This window comes from Anas acuta, chromosome 11 (assembly GCF_963932015.1).
Source record: "Anas acuta chromosome 11, bAnaAcu1.1, whole genome shotgun sequence".
NCBI lineage: Eukaryota > Metazoa > Chordata > Aves > Anseriformes > Anatidae > Anas > Anas acuta.
Window position 1 is genome coordinate 11,601,094 of NC_088989.1, and position 20,763 is coordinate 11,621,856.

The 20,763-nt window shown below is 46.3% G+C and overlaps 1 protein-coding gene across 1 annotated transcript in view; it reads left to right on the top strand.

Annotated features, from left to right (window-relative positions):
• The window catches only part of ABTB1 (ankyrin repeat and BTB domain containing 1), a 35,199-nt gene extending 15,347 nt beyond the window's left edge, over positions 1 to 19,852 (top strand). Inside the window, exons 8-12 of the mRNA XM_068694522.1 lie at positions 4,895 to 5,010; positions 10,139 to 10,237; positions 10,836 to 11,003; positions 14,202 to 14,402; positions 16,226 to 19,852. Of these exons, the coding sequence (XP_068550623.1) occupies positions 4,895 to 5,010; positions 10,139 to 10,237; positions 10,836 to 11,003; positions 14,202 to 14,402; positions 16,226 to 16,432 (791 nt within the window). The 3' untranslated portion in view covers positions 16,433 to 19,852. The remainder of the gene's footprint in view (positions 1 to 4,894; positions 5,011 to 10,138; positions 10,238 to 10,835; positions 11,004 to 14,201; positions 14,403 to 16,225) is intronic.
• The last annotated feature ends 911 nt before the right edge of the window (positions 19,853 to 20,763 follow it).

Genomic DNA, 20,763 nt, shown 5'->3' on the forward strand with positions numbered 1-20,763 from the left:
AATATGCTCGGTTGTATTCAACCGGCAGGGTTAGAAAGAGGGTGAAATAGCAATCTTTGATTTCCCATGCATAGAAATATTTGGGAGTAGTTAGCACTATTGCTACTGTTAGAAACACAGAGGGCTTTCACTATCTCTGCCATGTTTGGAACTGTGGCAGTCAAAGGTGTAGTGTTAGCATTCAACTGTCTGTATTCCACTGTAAAATGCCATTGCCTGGTTGGTTTCTTTACTGGCCACACTGGTGAATTGTAAGGTGAATGGGTCCTTTTAATAATGTCTCTTTTTTCCAATTCTTTTACCACCCCGTCAATCCCCATAAGTGCTGCTGCTAACAACAGACATTGCTGATCATTAATGATTTTAGCAGGGGATGAGGGTATGGATGTTTGTAACAGACTCAGTCTCATGGTGCCTGAAACCCTTTAATGTGTCGCGAAACTCCACACAGTTCCATCAGGGAGTTTTCACATACAACCATGCAGTATGTCAAATCCTAAAATATTAGTGTATGCAGCACCAACTAATACTTCTACCCTGGTTAATTTTTGTTCCTCTGGCAACCAGAGTGAAATTTTTGCAGTGGGGCATTGTTTTTCCACACCATTGATTCCCATGAATTTAACCCTGTGTTGACCAGGTGTTATGCTCAGGGTTTGTGCTGTCTCATGTGTAATTACTGATATTTGGGTCCCAGTGTCAATAAGAAAATTTACCAATATTTTTGGGGGTTCAACAAGAATGGCAATGATAGGGTCAATATGTTCATTAGAGAGCCATTGAATTGTTAATACCCGCTGAGCAGGGTGGCTCATTGCCCTCCCCGGGGATAAGAGTTTTTTTGCCGACACCACAACTCACCTCGTTCCCTATTAGGTTTCAATCTCTCTTTGAATTTGGGATATCTGGGATTTTTAGTGTGGATTTGGCGGACTCGCCGAGAGTGGTCTTGGGATTTAATACTGGATGAATTAATCCAGCCCATTTGGTGTCCGTACTTATCTATGTCTTGTACCAATTCACTCCAGGTGGGAATAGGGGAGTTAGGATTTTGCCTACAACCACTATCATCATCCCTACAAGCAGCTAGTATGTGATCTTGGGTGTTTGCTACAAACATCTTAAGACAATCAGGGAGTCCACAGATGAGAGGGGTTAACCGAATTGGATCAATAGGAGCTAACATCGGGGATTTCCTAAATTCATCTCTTTCATATATCGCCTGAATGCAGGCTGCTTTCTGTACTGCTACAGCCAGGTCAGCTCCTGGTGTGGTGGTTAAAAATACTCCAGGTCTCCAAAAGCCTCCTACCTCTTCCTCACTCAACATCATTCGATCTCCTCCTTTAAGAGAAACTCGACACACATACTCAACTTCTGATTCCCCTGATCGCCTTGAGAACTTCTCCTGTATTTTAACCAACTCTGCTGGTGGCAACGGAATCGTTCGCACAGTAGTGCGAATTTCATCATTATCATCAACAGTAGTCTCAGTCTTAACCAAAGGTCTCAAGGAAATGGATTGGGGTTCAGAATCAGAAATCTCTTCAACGCCATCATCACTGTCAGACCAGAAATCACTGTCCCAGCTTTCAGGTTCTGCACTATGCAGCACTCCACGAATCTGCTTGACCGGAGCGCAAGGCTGTACTTTATTTAACAGATGACTAACCCTCTCCAGCATTTGTTTAAGATGATTATTCTCACTCACAAGTTTATCATTTTCAGTTACAAGTTTGTTATTCTCAATGGAAAGTTTATTATTTTCATCCAAAAGTTTATCCACTCTGATTCCTAATGTTTTTCCCGTCTCCCTTTCAAAGGCCAATGATGACTTCAATATTTCATTCTCTGATTTCAAAGCTGTATGTTCGGCATCAGAGATCAGTTTGGGAGCAGGAGTTTCCTTAGCTTTTTGCCGAGCACAAGACAAACAAGCTCCTAACACAGCACAAATCGCACCTTTACCCTTTCTTTGACCAATCTTTCGTGAAGCCTGACACTGCTCAATGTACTCTACCACTTTCTCCTCATCTTTCCAAAACTTTTGGGAAAACTCCTTCCCTGCCTGGGAAGGGGCACATTTATATTTTTGCAGTAGTTTATCCATAGCAATCCTGCCGACTACGCCAATTTTACTGTCGCGTTAAAGGGGTGTAGCTGATTAACCATTACGGGCCCGGTTGGATTCAGAGTACTGAACCAGTCGGACATTCACCAAAACTGGGGGTCCGTTCGGACATTCACCAAAAACGTAATAACCACCTGGGGGTCTGCTCAGACATTCACCAAAAACGTATTAACCACCTGGGGGTCCGTTCAGACATTCACCAACAATGCATTAACCGTCTGGGGGTCTGGTTAGATTCAGAACACTGAACTATCACGGATAACCACCCTCACCCTAGTTGCATTAATGAGAGCTATCACAATGCAATCAAGTATGGTTTATTACAGCAACAGATAATCAGGTTCTTTTGGATTGCCGGTGATAGTGACTATCTGCAAAAGCAAGCTAGTATGCATGAAATACACAGGTGTTACAGGTGTTCTAGGTGTGGGTTCTAGGTGTGGGTTCTAGGTGTGGGTTCTAGGTGTGGGTTCTAGGTGTGGGTTCTAGGTGTGTTCTAGGTGTGGGTTCTAGGTGTTCTAGGTGTGGGTTCTAGGTGTGGGTTCTAGGTGTGGGTTCTAGGTGTGTTCTAGGTGTGGGTTCTAGGTGTGGGTTCTAGGTGTTCTAGGTGTGGGTTCTAGGTGTGTTCTAGGTGTGGGTTCTAGGTGTGTTCTAGGTGTGGGTTCTAGGTGTGTTCTAGGTGTGGGTTCTAGGTGTGGGTTCTAGGTGTGTTCTAGGTGTGGGTTCTAGGTGTGGGTTCTAGGTGTTCTAGGTGTGGGTTCTAGGTGTGTGTTCTAGGTGTGTTCTAGGTGTGTGTTCTAGGTGTGTGTTCTAGGTGTTCTAGGTGTGTGTTCTAGGTGTGTGTTCTAGGTGTTCTAGGTGTGGTCGCACCTTGGAGGCGGGTAACTTTTGGGATGGAGGTGTGTTTTGGTATTATAATGATATTATAATGAGCAAAAAGTACACTAGGGTACAGCGTTTGTCAAAACATGACAGGTCTTTGGCTTAGGGTGGCAAAAAGTGCTGCTTTGTGCACAAGAACAATCGAGGCCCCACCTGATTACAGAGCCTAGCCGTGGTGTCTCCACTCCACTCTACGCTCCGTGGTGTTCCTTAGAGCTAGCACACCAAGTTTCCCCAGCGCGATAGCATCTAAGGTTGGGAGCCTAGGGAACGCTCAGATAATGCAGTTATGCCCTACCCTGAAAGCCTCTTCAAAGCTGTACCTTTTCCTTAAAAGTGTGAATGTTAGTTTTATTTTCCTAGTTACTTCAGGCATTTACACCACAGGCTCCCAGCAGCATCTCAAGCCTTCCTTACCTCAGCTTGGCATTCGCCAGTGGTGCGTCACGTTTTTCACATGCTTCCTTGTGTACCAGGGACTCCTGAATGTCTCACGTGCTCCAGTCCTCACCCAAAATGTGCTGACTTGAAAACAAACCTGAGGGAGGTGGCCAGGAAGAAGAGCGGCTGTGCCAGCAGCAGTAGTGTTTCCATCCAGCTATTGCACTGCCGCTTTGGTTTGCTGCTCGTTTGAGGTTGGAGCATTCCTCTCTGTTATTCACAAAGCTGAGCTTTCAAAAGCAGCAAAGATTTCTTATGGCTTGAATTTTACAAGCATTGCTTGATTAAGTTCAAATACTTGCTCGTATTGCCTTTTCCAGTGGAAAAAGAGATTGATTACAAGTGCTACAGCAGCCTGCTTTTCTTCTGACTGAGGGATGGCAGGTTTAAATGCTTGTCTCTCATGTGATGACACATGCAGTTCTCAGTAGTTTTGGGAGGGACTTCAGACTTCTCTAAGATGCTGGTGTTGGAGCAAACTGGAGCCTTGTGCTTTAGCATCAAGAAAAGCAAACCCTTCTGTAAAGGCATGGCAGCAGCCTGCTGGCCTAACAGTGTTCAGCAAGGCCGTTGGCTTCAGTGAGCTCCACCTCATTTTGATCATAGCAAGAACACAAAACTAAGGGATGTGTATTGCTTCTCCTTTACCAGGCTGTTTAGTGACAGGGCAAGACAGTAAGACACGCTAAGCCTGAAAAAGGCAAATAAAGTAGTAGTCTGTGTGTGGTTTATTTGGTCTTTTTGGTGGTGATGGCAGTGATTATTTCATGTTTGCAAACAACCAAGGCTTACTCGAGACCAGGTGTTTTGGGGGTCTTTGTGCTATGGGATCTCCATAGGTAGAGAGTAGAGAACAGACTTAGGAGCAGAGAAGTTATTATCTAAACAAGAGAAAATCCCTTTGTTCCATGGAATGAAGTTAGGATGGCACAGCTGAAACGAGACCCATGAAAGCACGTGGCAGAGCGGAGAGGCATGGGGACAGCTTCATTTTATCCATCTTATCCCTTGTCAAGGGCTCCACCATAGGTGGTGCTGTCAGTGGCGAGGATGGCCAGCTGGAGAAGTGACTGTATGGGTGACTCTTGCAGGGATCAGCAACCTGTAGGACAGTCCTCGGCTATACCTGATGACAAGGATTGCAGAGAACAAGCTTGAAATATGCCTGTAGCAACTTTGTGTTTGCTACCGTTCATATTTTGGTGCAAGGAATAAGTTTGAGGAGAGACAATACAGGCATCCCTTTCCTGCCCTGCTCCTGAGCTGTAGTGAGGGGTGCTGTGTGCATGTTCACGTAGGGCCATCACTTGTGCAGTGCAGTAAAAGCTACACAGCAATAACGCTGATGTTTCCTGCAGTCTCTTTCTTTTCTCTAAATGGGAGAAAATGTTCGTATAGGAATTTAGGCATCTCTGCTGTTTTGTTTTTTGCTTCTTCCAGTTTCTTCCAAGCCAGGGACCTGTGTGAAAGTGCTGACGATTGAGCCCACAGGTAACTGCCGGCTGCAGGAAGATCTGGCTCTTCTAGCAGACTGCGCCCTGCCAGCTGAACTGCGGGTAGGGAGCATTTATCCTACTTCTGGTCTCTCTGGGGCTGTGGTATGTGTTCACATGTGTTCAGTCTCATTCTCTCCATTTGAGTTTAATGCTTGCTTGTTTGCTGGTGTTAATGCTCCAAGCTGATTTCATAAATGCTGAAGCATTTTATTGCTTGGAAATGCTGTAAAAGTATTTAATGAGGCTGTCAGTGCTGGGCCTTTCACTCGGATTTCTCCCCCGGCAGGGATCTTGGTAAATGAAACCCTTGCCATGCGCTTGGTGGGGATTTCCCCATTGACTACAATGGGACAAGAGTTGGCCCCCCAGCTCTTTTTCTTTCCCCCAACCACCCTTCTTGAATACCAGGAATACTTTATCAGTGGGCACTGTTACCCAAGGGGTGCATAGATGGAAGGTGTCTTGCTGGGCTTACTTGCTGGGAACTGACACCCTGCAGCTTCAAACCCTGCTTTCAAACCCTGAAATATGTTCAGCAGAAATGAGTCCTTCCGAAGCAAATTTAATTTGACTGGCAATAGATCTGTTTTTCATAATTATGTCTTGTTGATCCCTAGAAACGGTCCACAGACAACAGATTGATGATCATAACGTTAAAATACCATCAGGATTATTAGTTAGACTCAGATATGTGGATATTTGCACCTAGTTGTGGGAGAATAGGTTAAATATTAGAGGTCTTCATTCTCCTTGCATCTGTTGCTTTCTCTAGTACCAGCAGTTTCACTTGGCTTTTGTCTGCCCTCTTTTTCTTTCTCTTTCATACCAAGCACTGAATTTAATAACATGAACTCATCTTTGGTGGCTGCTATGCCCAGAGGTTGTATGAGTGAGCGCTGTAGCAAAGTTTATTGCCTTTCTTCTTCTTTTTTTTTTTTTTTTTTCTTTTCATCTCCTGCTGAATAGACCTGTAATAGACCTGTATGCTGCAGATGTCAGGGAATTTGATGAAGCAGAGAGGATCCTTTGCTCAGTGTGTGTGTGTGCATGCAAGTGCAAGAGTATGAGTGATCAACCTGATGGACAGAGTCTTACCTGCAATATGCCGGTGTGTTTTGTGCTGGCTTTTGGCAGACACGTTTCTTTGAGTACAGAGCTCTTTATAGAGGTAGTTTTTCTCTGTCAGGTTTCCACCTACCAACTCAGGCATCGTTCCTATGTAACTTCTCTCCCCCAGATAACTGCATTTGTTTGTGGCTCTCAGTATGCTTTCCTATATGCTTGCAGGCTATAAAGAGAGGTGATACTAAAATAAATCCCTAGTATTACCTCCCCAGGAATTAAAATATGGATTGTGGCCCCAGAACGGTGAGATTTACATAAAATTTAAGTCACTCCACAAATAAATCTAATGCTTTCTGTTTGATTTCTTGTTCCTAGATCTTTATACCACAATCCCGTCAGAGTTAAGGTTTTCTCCTCAAGAGTTAGAAACACTTTGCATGTAATTCTTTCATGTAGAATAGGAACTGGAAGGAAAATACAAAACTTGGAATAATGCAGTCATCTGACAGTGCCGTGAATGCCTTTGTGAGTTGTGGCTTTCTTGCTATGTTCATAAACCAGAAAGAAAGCAGCTACAACAGTGTTAGGGTTGTTAGGGCTGTGAAAGTGAAGAAGGCATGGGCATATGCCTATTCAGTAGGGATTTTGTATGCTGTGCACAAATATGTGTGCTTCTTTAAAGTCAAATTCTAAAAGATTTCCATGTTGTTTCTCTCCATATTTTTTTCATTAATTTACAAAGAATATATAAACAAAGGTAATCATCCTATTCCCATTTATCTCTTCCTAACGTTTGCAAATTGGTAAATTCTGTGAATTAGAAATCTTTGTCCTGGACAGAGAATTCCCACTTCCTCACTTCTACAGGGTCTCACATCCTACAAGGAATAGTATACAAACCATTTAACTCAAAATGTCAGTGTCAACCGAATAGTCATGTTCAAGTATTGATGTTCTCTAGAGAAACATAAACGTTTTCTAGCATATGCAAAACACAATTGGTGTTTGGTTTCCGGGTAAAATCCAGCATTTTTTGATGGCAGTTCAGGTAATAACCAGAATTTGATGAGGCATTCTGAGCTGCTGCATACTGTGTAATGCTGTACCAAATGGAATTGGGATGTATACCACTTTCTATTTCACTATGAACAAATAATTTACATGTGATGTCTTTATCTCGCTCTTCATCTCATGCCTGCCCAGTGACCTCTGAGTTAGAAACTCCAGGACTTCCAGTACGGAGGACTGCAGGCACATCACTTCCTTGCAGCTGTTTTTTCATTCCTTTTTAACTGAAATCTTATTTTCCAACATAAGATGAAATCAGACTTAGAAGGATCAGCATGGCGTGAAAGAAATACTGTTCTTTCCATCTGTAGCCACATTTGGTGTGGCTACAAAAAATGTGGCCATTTGTCATTTTTGGCATAAAGGTGAATGTTGTATGGCTTAGAAACATTTGGAAGTAATGTCACTACAGCCATGTAATGGAGTTATTTGGTAGTTATTCCTGGGTTTTGCTTCCTCTGTTTGGCAGAGGCAGATGAACTGAACTATTAAAAACTTGCATCAAAATTTTTTATCCAGTCCACTCGCATCTGATTATGGGCTGGTAATCTCCTCTTGGATCGCTAACCCCTGTATTTTGTGTTGTCATTTATTTACAATTGAATCTTCTTGCTGAGCTAATCTCCTGGCCAGGGTACAAATTGCTGTCACTGAGCTGTTCTGCGTGGTTTTGCTTCCAGCAACATTTCTATTTAAGCACTAATAGCAAATTCATAGCAGCAAAGGCTTGATCCTTGCGATGTCGGGGAGATCCTGTGAGTGTTCGCGCTGTCTTTTGCTGCAGAGGTGTCGAGAATATTTTTGTATGGTGAATGAGATATTGTGAAAGTGTTTGCACCTTGTAGGCTAGACTGTTCTGTGCCTCTTGGGCAGCATACTTAACTTTGCAGCTGTGCTTTGACTGAGCAGAAGTATGTTAAGAGGTTGCCTTAATGGGGGGGCACAGGAATAAAATGTTTTTCTGCAGGGAAGAAAAGACGAGACGAAATTTCTGAAGTGTGACAAGGGAGGAGAGTAGAAGTAGAAGAGACTTAAAAGGGGAGTAAAAAGGAAAAAATCTGCAGAGCCACTTCATGCTGACTAGGAGTGACAATGACATGACGTTGCTTTTGTATTTATGAATTGGAAATGACCTTGTAAACCTGAGCAATTAGAGTGCAGACCAGGCGAGGCTAGGAGCTGGAAATTGAGCCAGTAGGATTTTGTAATTCAGGAGACAAACTGAGCCAAACAAACTCCCATGTCCATCCCAGAGGGGTGAATTCTTTCTCAAAATTTATATTTGGGGAATGAAAGGAGCAAAGGATGGATGACCATAGGAGCTGGGAAATTAATGCCTCGATCTAACTTGTGCTGCAAAAAGTGGCATCTCATGCAAAGCCTGTTTCTAGTTGCCTGTGAAGTTTTTTTTGTTTTTAATTTCATATCAGAATTTCTAGGAGAGGACATGGAAGCGGTGAGGATAGCAGCAGGGCAAACAGAGCAGGCAGTCACACCATGGCTACCAGCTTTTATAATGGGATGCCACAGAGCACCCCTGCTGGGGTTTGTTCATTGCCTCCAAACACAAGGCATGGATAACAGCAAAACAACAGCCCGGGGAAGCTACAGATGGGGCAGTTTGTCTCATCTTTGGTACTGGAGGTGTCCTTTGTGTTAGAGCTGTGTAAGAAGCAGGTAATAGATCAGGTGTGGAGTGTTCCCTGGTGGCTGCATCTGTTCTAGGGGAGAAGTCCCCTGGTGAGGATGTAAGGGGAGGGCTCACAGAAGGGAGGAAGCATTACTGTGACAGCCCTGCATACAATTTGAATGTTGCTGGCTTTACTCTCATATGATTAGGAAGCAGAGGCTGCCAAATGTTGCTGTGGACAGACGAAGAGCACAGCAGATGGGGCCAGATTGCCACGTTTGGCGGTGTTGTGAGCTTTTGCCAGCCTGGTGCCTTGCCACATCCCAGGACCTGTGTAAGAGAAACCCCACTGCATACAAACTGAGCTGTCTGAGAGCACCACCCCAGTGTATTGCGGGCTGGGCCTTTGTTTAGTCTTGGAGGGAGGAGTCATCTGGCTCCTTAGTAAGGCTGAAAGTGTGTTACTTCCAGTTAGGATCCAGGCAGGCATGTTGGAAATGATGCTTAGGTAGGCTGTGATTGGAGACTGGTCTTTGAGGTCATCCCAGGATTTTCCCAGGTGCAAATTTGGGATGTATCTTTCCTGGATGAGAAACAGGGGTAATAAACTGCTTGTCACAGGCAGCACAGGGGCATGTGTCTGGAAAGCAAGAACCAGGAGGAACTTTTATTTCCAGAGATTAATTGTCTTGCTTACGTGACTGTGAATACAACCTTTTTTTTTTTTTTTAGCAACCAAACACAGAATAAGGTAGAAGTGAAAATATTTGGAAGTGTCACTTTAAAATAACATAAGGCCAACAGATTTTTTTTTGTGTGTGTGCTGTCTTTGTTGGCATGTGGGACTGGGAGGAGGTGTGTTGGTGTTAAAATAATTCACTGGAGTATTAATACTGCAACAACACTATCTTTGGCTGCAAATCAAATGAGAAATTTAAAATGTGCTTTGGAAATGTTAGATTATTCAAGTGAAGCGGTAATTGTAGCCAAACCATTTTAAGATGGTTTATACATCTATGTAACCTATACTTTACTACATCCACCTGGAGATCTACACAATAAGTCCTAAGCTCTCGTAGGCTTGTGATACCGACTTTGTGAAATACATGTCATCTCCACTTGGTTTGCTGCCTTGCTAGGTGGTGCAGAAATGCTTTCTGGAGGTGTATGGAAGGGTCAGGGTGTTTTCATTGAAAAGGGAAGCAGCTCTAACTTGCACCAGGAATATCTCTACCAGGAGTGCAAGAACTGGACTCCAGTCCCTCCCACTGAAATCTTTCTTCAGAGCATCTCTAGTTCTCTGTGTTTTGCTTAGAGAACAGATGGATGGTTGCATCTGGGAACAGCAGGAAGTCCAAACTCAGGTTCCTGACCATGTTTATGGCAAGAACAGTAAAGGCAGGATTTTCTGGTTTCTTTTCCCAGGTTGGTTTTGGGGAGTTGCCGTTTGACAGCACCGACAACTTCAACAGTTGTTCTGACGTGTGTTTCCGGGTGGCAGATTACAACTTCTTGTGCCATAAGGTATGTGCCTGTGCTATATTTCGTTCTCCTGTTCTTTGCCCTGAGTGTAGCTGTCTTCCCCACTCATCCAGTGTTGGATACACTCAGCAGAAGCAGCATTGCCTCATCAGCTGGAAAACCAAAAGTCTCGCTGCAGCTGGAAACTGTGTTCAAAACATTTAATAGAACAGCAAACCCTGCCTTTCTTGCAGAAGTGAGGAGATAAATTTATGAATTCAGCTACAGCATTCACAGCTGCAAAACATCCTGCTGCTGGTTTGTGAATTCAATGCCTGGAGAGGGGAATGTTTGATTTACAAGTACACACCAATAAGAATAGAATTTGAGATCCAACCTCAACTCAAGCTCCTGCCCTAGTCCCATGCTACTTGTGAATCTCTTAAGTTCATGAATGCTTTTGGTTCTGAGGTTAGGCAGGATTAGAAATAAGGTATGGAATAAAGGGAGGAAGAAGTCTCACCTGAAGAGTGAAAATGCAGCTTCAGAATATAGGGAGAATTGGAGTTAGAGTCTGAGCTTCAGAAATATCTTTGAGCTGCTCCGACAGGTAGTGCTGTTTGGTGAATTGCTAGTGTTTTGGCCTTTCTTCCTTCTCTAGGCATTTTTCTGTGGTCGCAGTGATTACTTCAAAGCGCTACTTGAAGACCATTTCTGTGAGAGTGAGGAGCTGCAGACACAGCCCAGCATCCCTGTGGTGACTCTCCACAACATCTCAGAAGACATCTTCATCCGGGTCCTCTACTACATCTACAGCGATGATACAGAGGTGAGGCCAGCCACAGAGCTTTTCCTCCTGCGCTGTTTAATTCTGGAGGTGTGCACAGCAGAGTTTTTCTGCAGCGTCCTGGGGATGGTTTCATAAATACTGCCCTAGTCTGCTACTTCATCTCTGTCTTAGGAACCCGTGTACTGGGACTTGCTGTGAGCTCTGCAGGGAGATGGCTTATGTGCATGACATTCAGAATAAATCCCCACTCTTCCATCCAATGACAAAAGTGTGGAAATTAGGTTTTGTGCTGTACGTGGGGCTGGTAAATGCAGGTCTTTGCAGATTTCCCCCTTGGGATCTGGAAGGGCAAGGTGGGGAGCTGCCAGTAGATGGCAGATCGAACACATTTGGAGATGTGGAAAGGTTAAGAGATTCCTACTTACTTACCCTTGGCATCATGGCCCACTTTTCCATTCGTAGTAAGTAATTATTGCCACTGTTATTTATTGCTGGGGTGGGCAAAGGTTCCGCTGGGAGACCAAGGCCTTGCTGTGCTCAGTATTGCAAGCAGGGACAAAAGGGCTCTAACCCACACAATTTTGAGTCTAGTGGAAGGTGCTGCAAATTTCACTAGTTAAGCAGCTTTGATTTTGTGGCAAATGCTTTCCACAAATGTAGCTACAAGATGCCAGGACACATTCAGGCATTAGGGCAGTGATCAGAGACTGCTGCACCTGCCAGTGTCAATTTTTCCAAAGCAGCTTTCATGCTCTGGGTTAGGTGCCATGTACAGAGAGCACATGCAGCTGCGACCTTGTTTCTGCTGATCTGTTCACCTCAGGGCAGCAGCCAGGAATACACGGTGGGGAGAGATGTATTTAGCAGGCAGCAATTGCAGGATTGCCATTGGTATGCCAGAGAGCATATGCTTCCCTTGTCTGTGGTCTCCCCTCAGCCGTGCTCTGAAGGAGCAGGAAGGGAGGCAAAGAATTGTTTTGTGGTTGTGAAGATGCGCCTGACCTTGAGACCACGCTGCAGTGGGACCCTGTTGCCTTGCACCTCTGCAGTCTGCCTGCTTCTTGGTGGCTCACAGGAAGGACGTTTCCCAGTCAGCTGCACCTTTCGAAGGGGTGCCTCAGCTGCCCTTGCTGGACTTGGGGCAGGGCAGACCAATAGCAATAGGTAGGAGTGGAAAGGGTCTTGCTTGCATGTTTCCTGTGCGGGATGATGCCATCACTGGCACTAGCTTGGATTTTAAACTGAGCAGCCAAGTTGTGAGTTTCTCTGGAGAGTTCATCTGGCATGGAAAGAATGGTCAAGAAAACAGGAATATAGCTCAAGTTCCACACTTATATGTGGAGTGTTCTCCCTGGCCCCTGGATTTCTCCAGACGGATGTCAACACTCTTGGTTCCACTTTTCTTTCTCCAAATAATGTAAAAGTTTTTCTGCTCTGTAGTAGTGACAAAGCTTGCAGCAGGAGGGAAGAATATGTACAGAGCCCAGGAAGAGTTCCAGGTAGAAAGAGAAGCTGCTGATCAGAATAATTGTGTGGGCTCGAGGGGAGTTTATGGAGGAAGCTGCTGCCATCAATACTACTGACTCAAACACCTCCAGCTTGTGAGGTTCCTGGAGCTGTATGAAAGGACAAAGCAGCACTTGATTAGCAATCCCAAAAGCTTTGTTACATCACTGTGGCACTATAGCATTCATGACATGCCTCTAACACATCCTTCTGCACAGCTGTTGCGGGGTGTTGTACTGCTGAGACATTTGCTATGAGTAGACAGTCCAAACACCGGTGTGGACAGCTGTAGGGGAGGAAATAATCAGCTTTTTGCAGTTGTCAGAGTGAGCAACCACATGTGGAGCTGTGCATAGCAGTATTTTTGCACTAGAGCTGTAGTTCCTCAGTCTAGACCAGTGTGACTTGGTCTCTAGAAACAAGTGATCTTGCTTCCTCCCCAGCCTCCCCTGTATCCTGCAAATTGGCTGTTAAAATGCATGTGGGTAAGTGCACTCTTTGCACTTCACATTAGCAGGAACAGAACTGTGCAGAAAGTGGCTCTAGCTCCAGGTTAGTGACGCAGATGGCTGACTAAAATAGGATTTGCCCAGCCAGGGAGGATAGATTGAGTGAAGCTGGAGGTGGTGTCTCCAGCATTACCTATGGCATTTTTTTATCCTCCTATTGCAAGGAACAAAAGTATCCAAGAGGGAAATGGGAGGCTGGTTCTCTACCTCAAGAGCCTCAAAATGTTAAAGGCCATTAACAGCAGTATGAACTTGAGCATCTGGTACATGAATTTAGTTCAGTTTGAATGCCTGTCAAAGCTCCAGTGATATTTGATGTGCAGTCTGTTCCACGGTTAGTTGGGCTTCACATACAATTTATTTGGGGTACAATTTTCTGTGTGCTTCATCTAGCTCTGATGCATATGTCGAAATACTTGCTTGTGGCTTGAAAGCCCCACGTGATTTGACCTCCTTTTGATACTGCGATGCTTCCAAGGAGCCCCGGTCCTGACAGTACCTGCTGGGATTACTGCTAGCTTTGAGAGCTGCCTTTGAAGTCGAGATGAGTCGTGTGCTGTCCTTTTGCCTGTGGGTTCCTTGATCTTAGATCTCTGCAGTGCTTCCATCGTGCTTCTCATTCCCCTTTTCGGGGGCTGGTTTGCGCCTTCCAGGTGTTGTTTGATAAGATTGGGAGTTCCTGAAAGAGACGAGAATGGCAGTGGGGGCAGAAGGATATGCTGGCTGGCTTCACAGAGCCAGTTTGAGGGAGGAACTTAAGAGAATTTTGCATGTTTTTCACAAAATGGAAATCCAGAAGTAGAAAATGGGAGGAAAAGCCCGAGTATGGACAAAATTCTCTGTTCTGCCAGCCAATCTCTCTGAAGAGCTTTCAGTACCTCTGCTACAAGCTGCCTCCTTCTGTTGCCACGTTGAGTATTTCTGAGCAGCCAGCATGCAGCTACACTTCAGTGTTTCAAATTGCTTTGTGCTTAGTTAGGGGGTCAGCTGCAGGATGGCAAACTTCTTGCTTTACGCTGAGCAAGCTGCCTCTGTGGCATTTTAAACTCTACAGTGACTGAGTGGCAGACCTAGCCCTGAAAGGTTGAGCTCCTCTCTTTCCAAAGCAGTGTTTGGGCTAAGTAACATTTCAGGGAACCTCTGCTAAGACACAGAAGGCATTTTGCAAGGGACGAGTGAGGTGGGTGTTATTGGGCAGTAATTTCTCTCTTTCCATTGCCAGCTGTCCCCAGAAAATGCCTACGACGTGCTGTGTGTGGCAGACATGTACCTGCTGCCCGGGCTCAAGCGCCTGTGCGGCAGGACCTTGGCGCAGATCCTCGAAGAGGACAACGTTGTCAGCATCTGGAGGATTGCAAAGCTGTTCCAGCTGACCCGGCTGGAGGACCAGTGCACGGAGTACATGGCCAAGATCATCGAGAAGGTAGCAGAAACGCTCCCTGCTGCACTTAGCACATGTGCCTATAAATTTAAATGCACAGTGAGCTGTAGACTTAATGGTTGTGCTTGGTCTGTGATAAATAGTTGCCCTCTCTCGTTTTATGTGCTTCCTGAAGAAGAGCAGCTGTTGGGTAGGAATGCTCATGGTGTATTAGGATGGAGTTTGGGAATGTCACTGCAGTAAGCCAAATGCTGGGGGCTGTCTAGCACAGCCCTGGGGGCTGGAAAACCTACCCCAAAACTAGTTTAAGTGCTGTGGGCAGGTGACTTTCACCAAGCTTTCAGCCACCATGGCCAAAGTAGCAGCAGTGTTGTCAAAGTGCATCAGCTGCAGCCTGGAGAACCCAATGGGGTTGGCAGGGGAGGTTGGTACAGGAAATGTATGCAAGTGTTCACACATAGCCTGCTCGGGGTGGGGAAGGGTGTTCTTCCTGGCATACTGCAATCGATTGGAGTCATCAGTATGATCTCTCTCCTTTAGGATGACAAATCTGACTGTAGAGGTTCTCACAGGGGAAACTTGTCTGTTGAGCAGCCAGAAACAATTAATCTAATGCTGCAGTTTTCTTTATGAGGCTCCATTTAAGCGTTACGCTTAGTGATTATAGCCTGAAGTGTCAGGACTCATGGATTAAGTTGCCATACAGAAGGACAAACTAGAATCCATGTGGGTTTATTTATTTATTTTATGTCCTTAGACAGGTCTCGCTAAGTGGCTTATACAGCTCACATGGGAATGTAACATTTTCACCTGCAGCTTGGAAGGTGTGAAATTCTTTCTAGCTTGTGAAAACAGTAAAGGGAGTAATTTTAGGGCTGTTATTTTGTTCAGTGTGTTGCTTGGGGATGATAAACACATCATTGTGCACCCAGATTTTGGCTTCAGAAAAGAGAATTCATTTTGAAAGCTGAATTGGTACCCCAAGTAGTAACTGGGCAAGGTAGGGCTTTGCTTGTATGTTCCTCTTCCTCTTTTCTAGCCTGAGTGGGCATCCTTGGACCCAGTACTGGCAATGTGCCTTTCTAAGGGTGTTAGCACAAATGAAGCCAACCCCAGCTGTTAAAACATCAGCAGCTGCCAGCATCTCGTGGAGATGCACTGATGATAGCAACGGGGAGAAATTTTGGCAGAGTGGCTAGCACAGAGCAGAGCTCAGCAGCCCACTGCGCCCAGGCACAGTTGTGTCGCACAGACAGACGGAAGCTGCCTCTCACCCCTCAGCACGCCACATGTTCCTGGGGAACTCGGTGCAAAATCATTCATGGGTGACCTGATTCTGTCAGGATGGGCACAGAACAGAGCAGCTGCACTGCTGTGATCTGCTGGTGGTGGTGGGATGAGAGCCGTGGTGGAAGCAGGCAGCTGGGTCTCCTGCTTCTGCGTTGGGCGCAAGCGCCCGCTGCCTTGCCTGTTGCAAGACGTTTCCCAAAGGTGTCTGGCAGAATCTCCTGGTTCCTGCTGCCAGTTCCTGCTAGGGAGCTTTTCTGGAAGGAATATTATGTATATTCATGTGCCCTGATAGCAGAACTACGGATTCTTAGTGGGTATTACAGTGTGCTGCTTGAGGTGCAGGTTACTCACAGCTGTGGCTTCTCATTGTTGGAGTATTACTGCCTCCTTCAGGTGGGTAGCAGGACTCATCTCCAAGTGGTGCCTGTAGGAGACACGGGAAGATTTGAGGCCCTTAGGATTCCCTCTTCTCCTAGTGGATCTCTAAAAAGTGGATGAGCCCATTATCCCAACAGTTAACATCTCTTTGCCTGCCTTCTTGTCTTCCTAACGATGCTTTTGTCCGCCCCATCCAGCTGGTGGAGTCGGAGGAGTTTGTGGCTGCTGTGAAGGAGAATGCAGAAGCTGTGGAGGAGCGGCAGGAGACTGACTCCATTCCCCTGGTCGATGACATTCGCTTCCACATCACCAGCAATGTGCAGACTTATAGTGCCATCGAGGAAGCCAACCAGAAACTTGAAGCTCTGGAAAACCTCCTGGCCAGTATAGGGCTTGAGTGCTGATGTGTGCAAACCCTGCCTGTCATATGCAGCCTGCGTAACCCCCAGTGGGTTGGCTCGGAGTGCAAGAACATCTGAGTCTCTGAATGTTTCTTTTCCTCTACTTTGTCCTCCTTCCCATCCACTTCCAGGCATGGTTTCTTTTTAATTTATTTACGTCTGGACATTTGCATGTCTGGTTTGTGTTTGATTTTATTTTGGTTTTGTGTCTCCTTTCGGAAGTAGCTCCCAAAGTTCAGCCTAACTCAGTAGCTGCTGCTTTGTACGATGCAATGCTGATAGGAGACTGCAAGCCGTGGGGGTGAGGGAGTTGCTCGGGGGGACTTGCTATGCCTGGTGTTAAGATCCATCCTGTTCTGTTGCCCAATAATACACTGCTGAAACTGGTTCATGCCAGGGTATTTGCTGAACTGCCAGCAGCAGAGGAAGAAAACTGGATTAAACTCTTCAAATAAGTATATTAGAAAGAAGATGGCCTTTCTTTTTTTTCACTATCAGCATTATGAGATTGGCAAAGGTGAGCAGCACTTCCCTAACAGAGGGACAGAAGCACTTGGCTGTGTGGAAGCTGCTGTTTTCACCTGCTATTCTAGTTAGGTGGAAAAAGCCAAAGTGATTTCCAGGTCTTCCCTAGCTTTTCATCGCTTTGAAGTGTTGTCATTTGGATTTCCACGCTCAGAGGAGTGGAAAACCTCAGATTTTTAAAATATCTGAGTTCCGACAGGTGGACAATGTATATGCAATCAGGAGGGGAATACAGAGCAAAGATTTGATGTTTTCCTTGTGCTGCATGGGATGCACAACTTAAGAATGTAAAAGCTTTGCTGAACAAACGTCTTTGGTAATACAGAAGAGACCAGAGACCTTCCATTCCTAGAAAGCAGTAGCTTTCGATGCATAAAAAAGGGAGAGCGCCCCTTGTCTCCCTAACAGGGGAGGGAAACAGCACTTGTTCTTGGAAACAGCACCTTTCTCTTTCTCTTGGTCCATTGTGGTAGAGAAAAACTGACTTGCTGGTTGGGCTGGGGGAGAGGGGTCACAGAAGTCTTCTGAGAAAGAAGAAGGGGCCTTTTGGGTCTCTCATGGTGCAGCTGTCCCACTCTTCAACCTTCTGGCTTTGCTCAGCCTTCAGCCTTGTAGGTTCATTGTTCTCCAGGAAATTCACTGTTTGTACTAATGAATGTTTTGCAATCTATGTTCTGCACTAGGTCATGTTATCTCTTCGTCTCATTAGACTCCTAATGAGGGTAATGATGTTATTTCTCCTCAGCACCGACCAGCAGGTGATAGCCCTGCACAAGTAGGCTGCCCTGAGAGCTGTTTATCTCCAGAATGGCATGTTACCAGAGTCTCAGGTCTCCAGGGCTTAAGCCAGGCATACTTTCAGTGCTGTGAGCTGGGAGGACAAAAAGCATTGTGTGAAGCACATAGGGAATCTTGCACAGGTGGTGGGCTGCCATCACCAGTACGTGTTGTCATTTTGGTCACGCTGTGCAGCAGGAGTTTAAAATCCACGTCAAGTGTGCTTTTAGTGTTTGAGGTGAGAACTGGGCACAGATTCCCTGCAGCTCCAGGGTCTTGTTTCCTATAATGGTGGTGGCACTACACACGGATGAGGAAAGGGTTTGGAGATGCAGTGTTTAGCAGGGACTTGCTAAAGTGCAGATATACTGGGAGGATGGGTCTCCCTTCCCCGCTAATCTCACCTGGTGAGGCACTCATGCTCCTGCCATATGAGAACTGCAAACTCTGCCCCTGCCCAGAGCATCTGCCCCTACATGGCACATGTTGCAGCTCACGCGGGCAGACTTTGGGCACTGCTTGCACTCAGCAGGCTGGGTTCAGCTGCAGTGAGAAGGTGGCACTGGGCTTAGCTGGTGTATTCGAGAAGCTGGGATTTGGCAAAATCACGTCAGGACTGAGTTGCACTAACAAGCTGCAGACAGAGCTGGCAGAGCAGGAATGAGGTGCAGTGCCGCTAACTGGACCCCGGATGCCCGTGCACTTTGTCATCTGTGTTTAACTGGTTTCTCTTGCCCAGCAAGTCTCTTTGTGGTGGGAGATAGTGGCTGCATGGCTGCTTCAGTTCTGTTTCAAAAAGCTCGTGAGGACACATACAGAGTTGTTGTGGTTTGCTTTCTGCAGTCATACAAGGGTGGGGGAAATGGGTGTGTGGGCGCAGGGCGTGTTGCTGTTTGGGAGCAGCAGGGGTGCATCTGTTTGGGGTGGTGGCGTGGAGAGGAGCTGTGTGTGTGTTGTGTGATGCGTGGAACGTGTCTGTGTCCCTCTCCAAGTTTAGTTTGGCTTTGACAAGACCACCAAAGAGACCAGCACAACTTGAACTGGTGAAGACATCTCAGTAGATTTGAGGAGGGGAATGGCTATTTGGAAAGCTGGAATATGAAGCCCCATATATTTGGGGAAAAGAAGGGTGGAAGAGCAGAACTGCCTGTTTTCTTGTTCAGTGAAGCATCAGGCTCATGAAGCCTGCACAGAAACAACCGTCAGCTTAGCCCAGCTGGTTCAGTTCCCCTGTGCATCTCCTCCATTTACGGCTGAAGATGACACTGAACATAAGCAGGATGTTTAGTTGATCACGTCCCCTCTGCTTCTCCCGCATAAATTCCCCATCTGACATCTCGGTAGGCAGCTTCCCACAGCAACGGTTGTGACAGCCCTGCACGAGGCTCGCACGGAGCCCCAGAGAGCAGAGCGTGGCCTTTGCCTTCTGCTTGTACCGAACAAGATGTAGGCACAGGATTACCGAGGAATGCGCTCATTCTTTTCTCCGCAGATGCCTCAGCAGGATGGATGCTGGCAGTGGGCAAGGCGGGAGGGCAGCAGAGGAGGGGCAGCAGTGCTGGGAAGTGTTTCCATGTGGCTGCTCTTAAATAATTCCATTCCCGTGTCCTTAAGCGTGGAGCGAGTGAGGCTGCGGATGGACACGTGGGAGGAAAGGTCAGCGTGGCCTTTTGATCTGCTCCCCCAGCAGCCCCGTTCTTCACGGACCGCTGAGCAAACCCCTCGGCTGTCTGCGGCCGCTTCTGTGAGCCCCGCTGGATCGGCCAATTACCCGGGGTCCTTTATCCCCCCCCACCCCTTTTGGCAAAACAGGGCTGTGAAAAAGCATGCCTAAGCAGATGGTCAGCATGCAGGCAAGCTCTCTGATTAACATGAGCCAGGTCAAAAAGTAGATCGGAATTCACTTTATTCTTGCTGCATATAATTTTATCACGAAATAAAAAACTTAGGATTTTTCTTCTGTTGCCGGCGTCCTTTTTGTGTTCTGTTGCCTCTGTCCTTTTAATTTACTACTTGCCACTTGTCGAATTAAGGAGATTGTAAAGTTTATCAGAGCAACAATATATTTAAGAAGAAATGTATAAGCATGTGTGCAGCAATAAAATAGTATATTTCACTATATCCGTTCCCGCTGTAGCCTGTTTGTTACCGACTAACATCAGTGTGCCTTTATTTCTGAGAGGACTTGGTGGGTTCTTCGGCACTTTTTCCTGCACCTGAACCAGGGCTGGCTCTGTACTAAGCTTCCGAGAAATGAAGATGTGACTGCTCTCCTCTTCTGGTGACCTGTGCGGACAGTCCTGCCATCGGTGTGAAGCACCAAATCGTTTTTGTGCACTCCTTTCTCCCGGAACTTTTCTGCCAGCACTGTTTTTGTGAGCAGCTCCGTGGTGCTGATGTGGTCTGTGTGCTGGTGACGTGTCAGGGAGATGATTTTTATCTCGGGGTGATCCTCTGGGAGGTCAGTTGTCTGTTCCTCCCTGCTCGTCACCCCCTGCCTTTGTTATTGCTGGCTTCTCGTTAAATCCAAGGATGGAGATTTCTCAGCCTCAGTGAAAAGCTCTTCCTGTGCTTAACTCTGACGTGTTCAGTGCACTCGTGGTGCCCTCAAAGCATGTTTTCTCCAATCCTCAGGCCTGCTGGAGTGCCAGGCAATGTTTCCTCTCCTCTCCGAGGACAGATTCTCCCTTCTGCCCTCTTGTATGCCTGTGTGGCTGCGATAGTTCTAGCAGCAACGAGCACAACGAGCTGCCTGCGCACAGCCTGCTGACTCCAGAGCATGCCTTGGCTTCAGAGAGCACGGATCCAAGCACCCCCTCTAGCTCCCTGCAGGAACGCGCAGCTCTCAAGGGGGGAGAGCAATAGTAACTGAGTGAGTAATGCTGCTGAAGGGAGGGACGGGGTTTGGCAAAGTTCAAGCACTAATCAGGCTTTTGGGACTCGAGGAGCGGTGCTTATAAGGAGTGTCATTGTGCTGCGAGAGCCTGGAGTACCAGACGAGTATCTGTCAGAGCTGTCGGCGCTGGTACAGT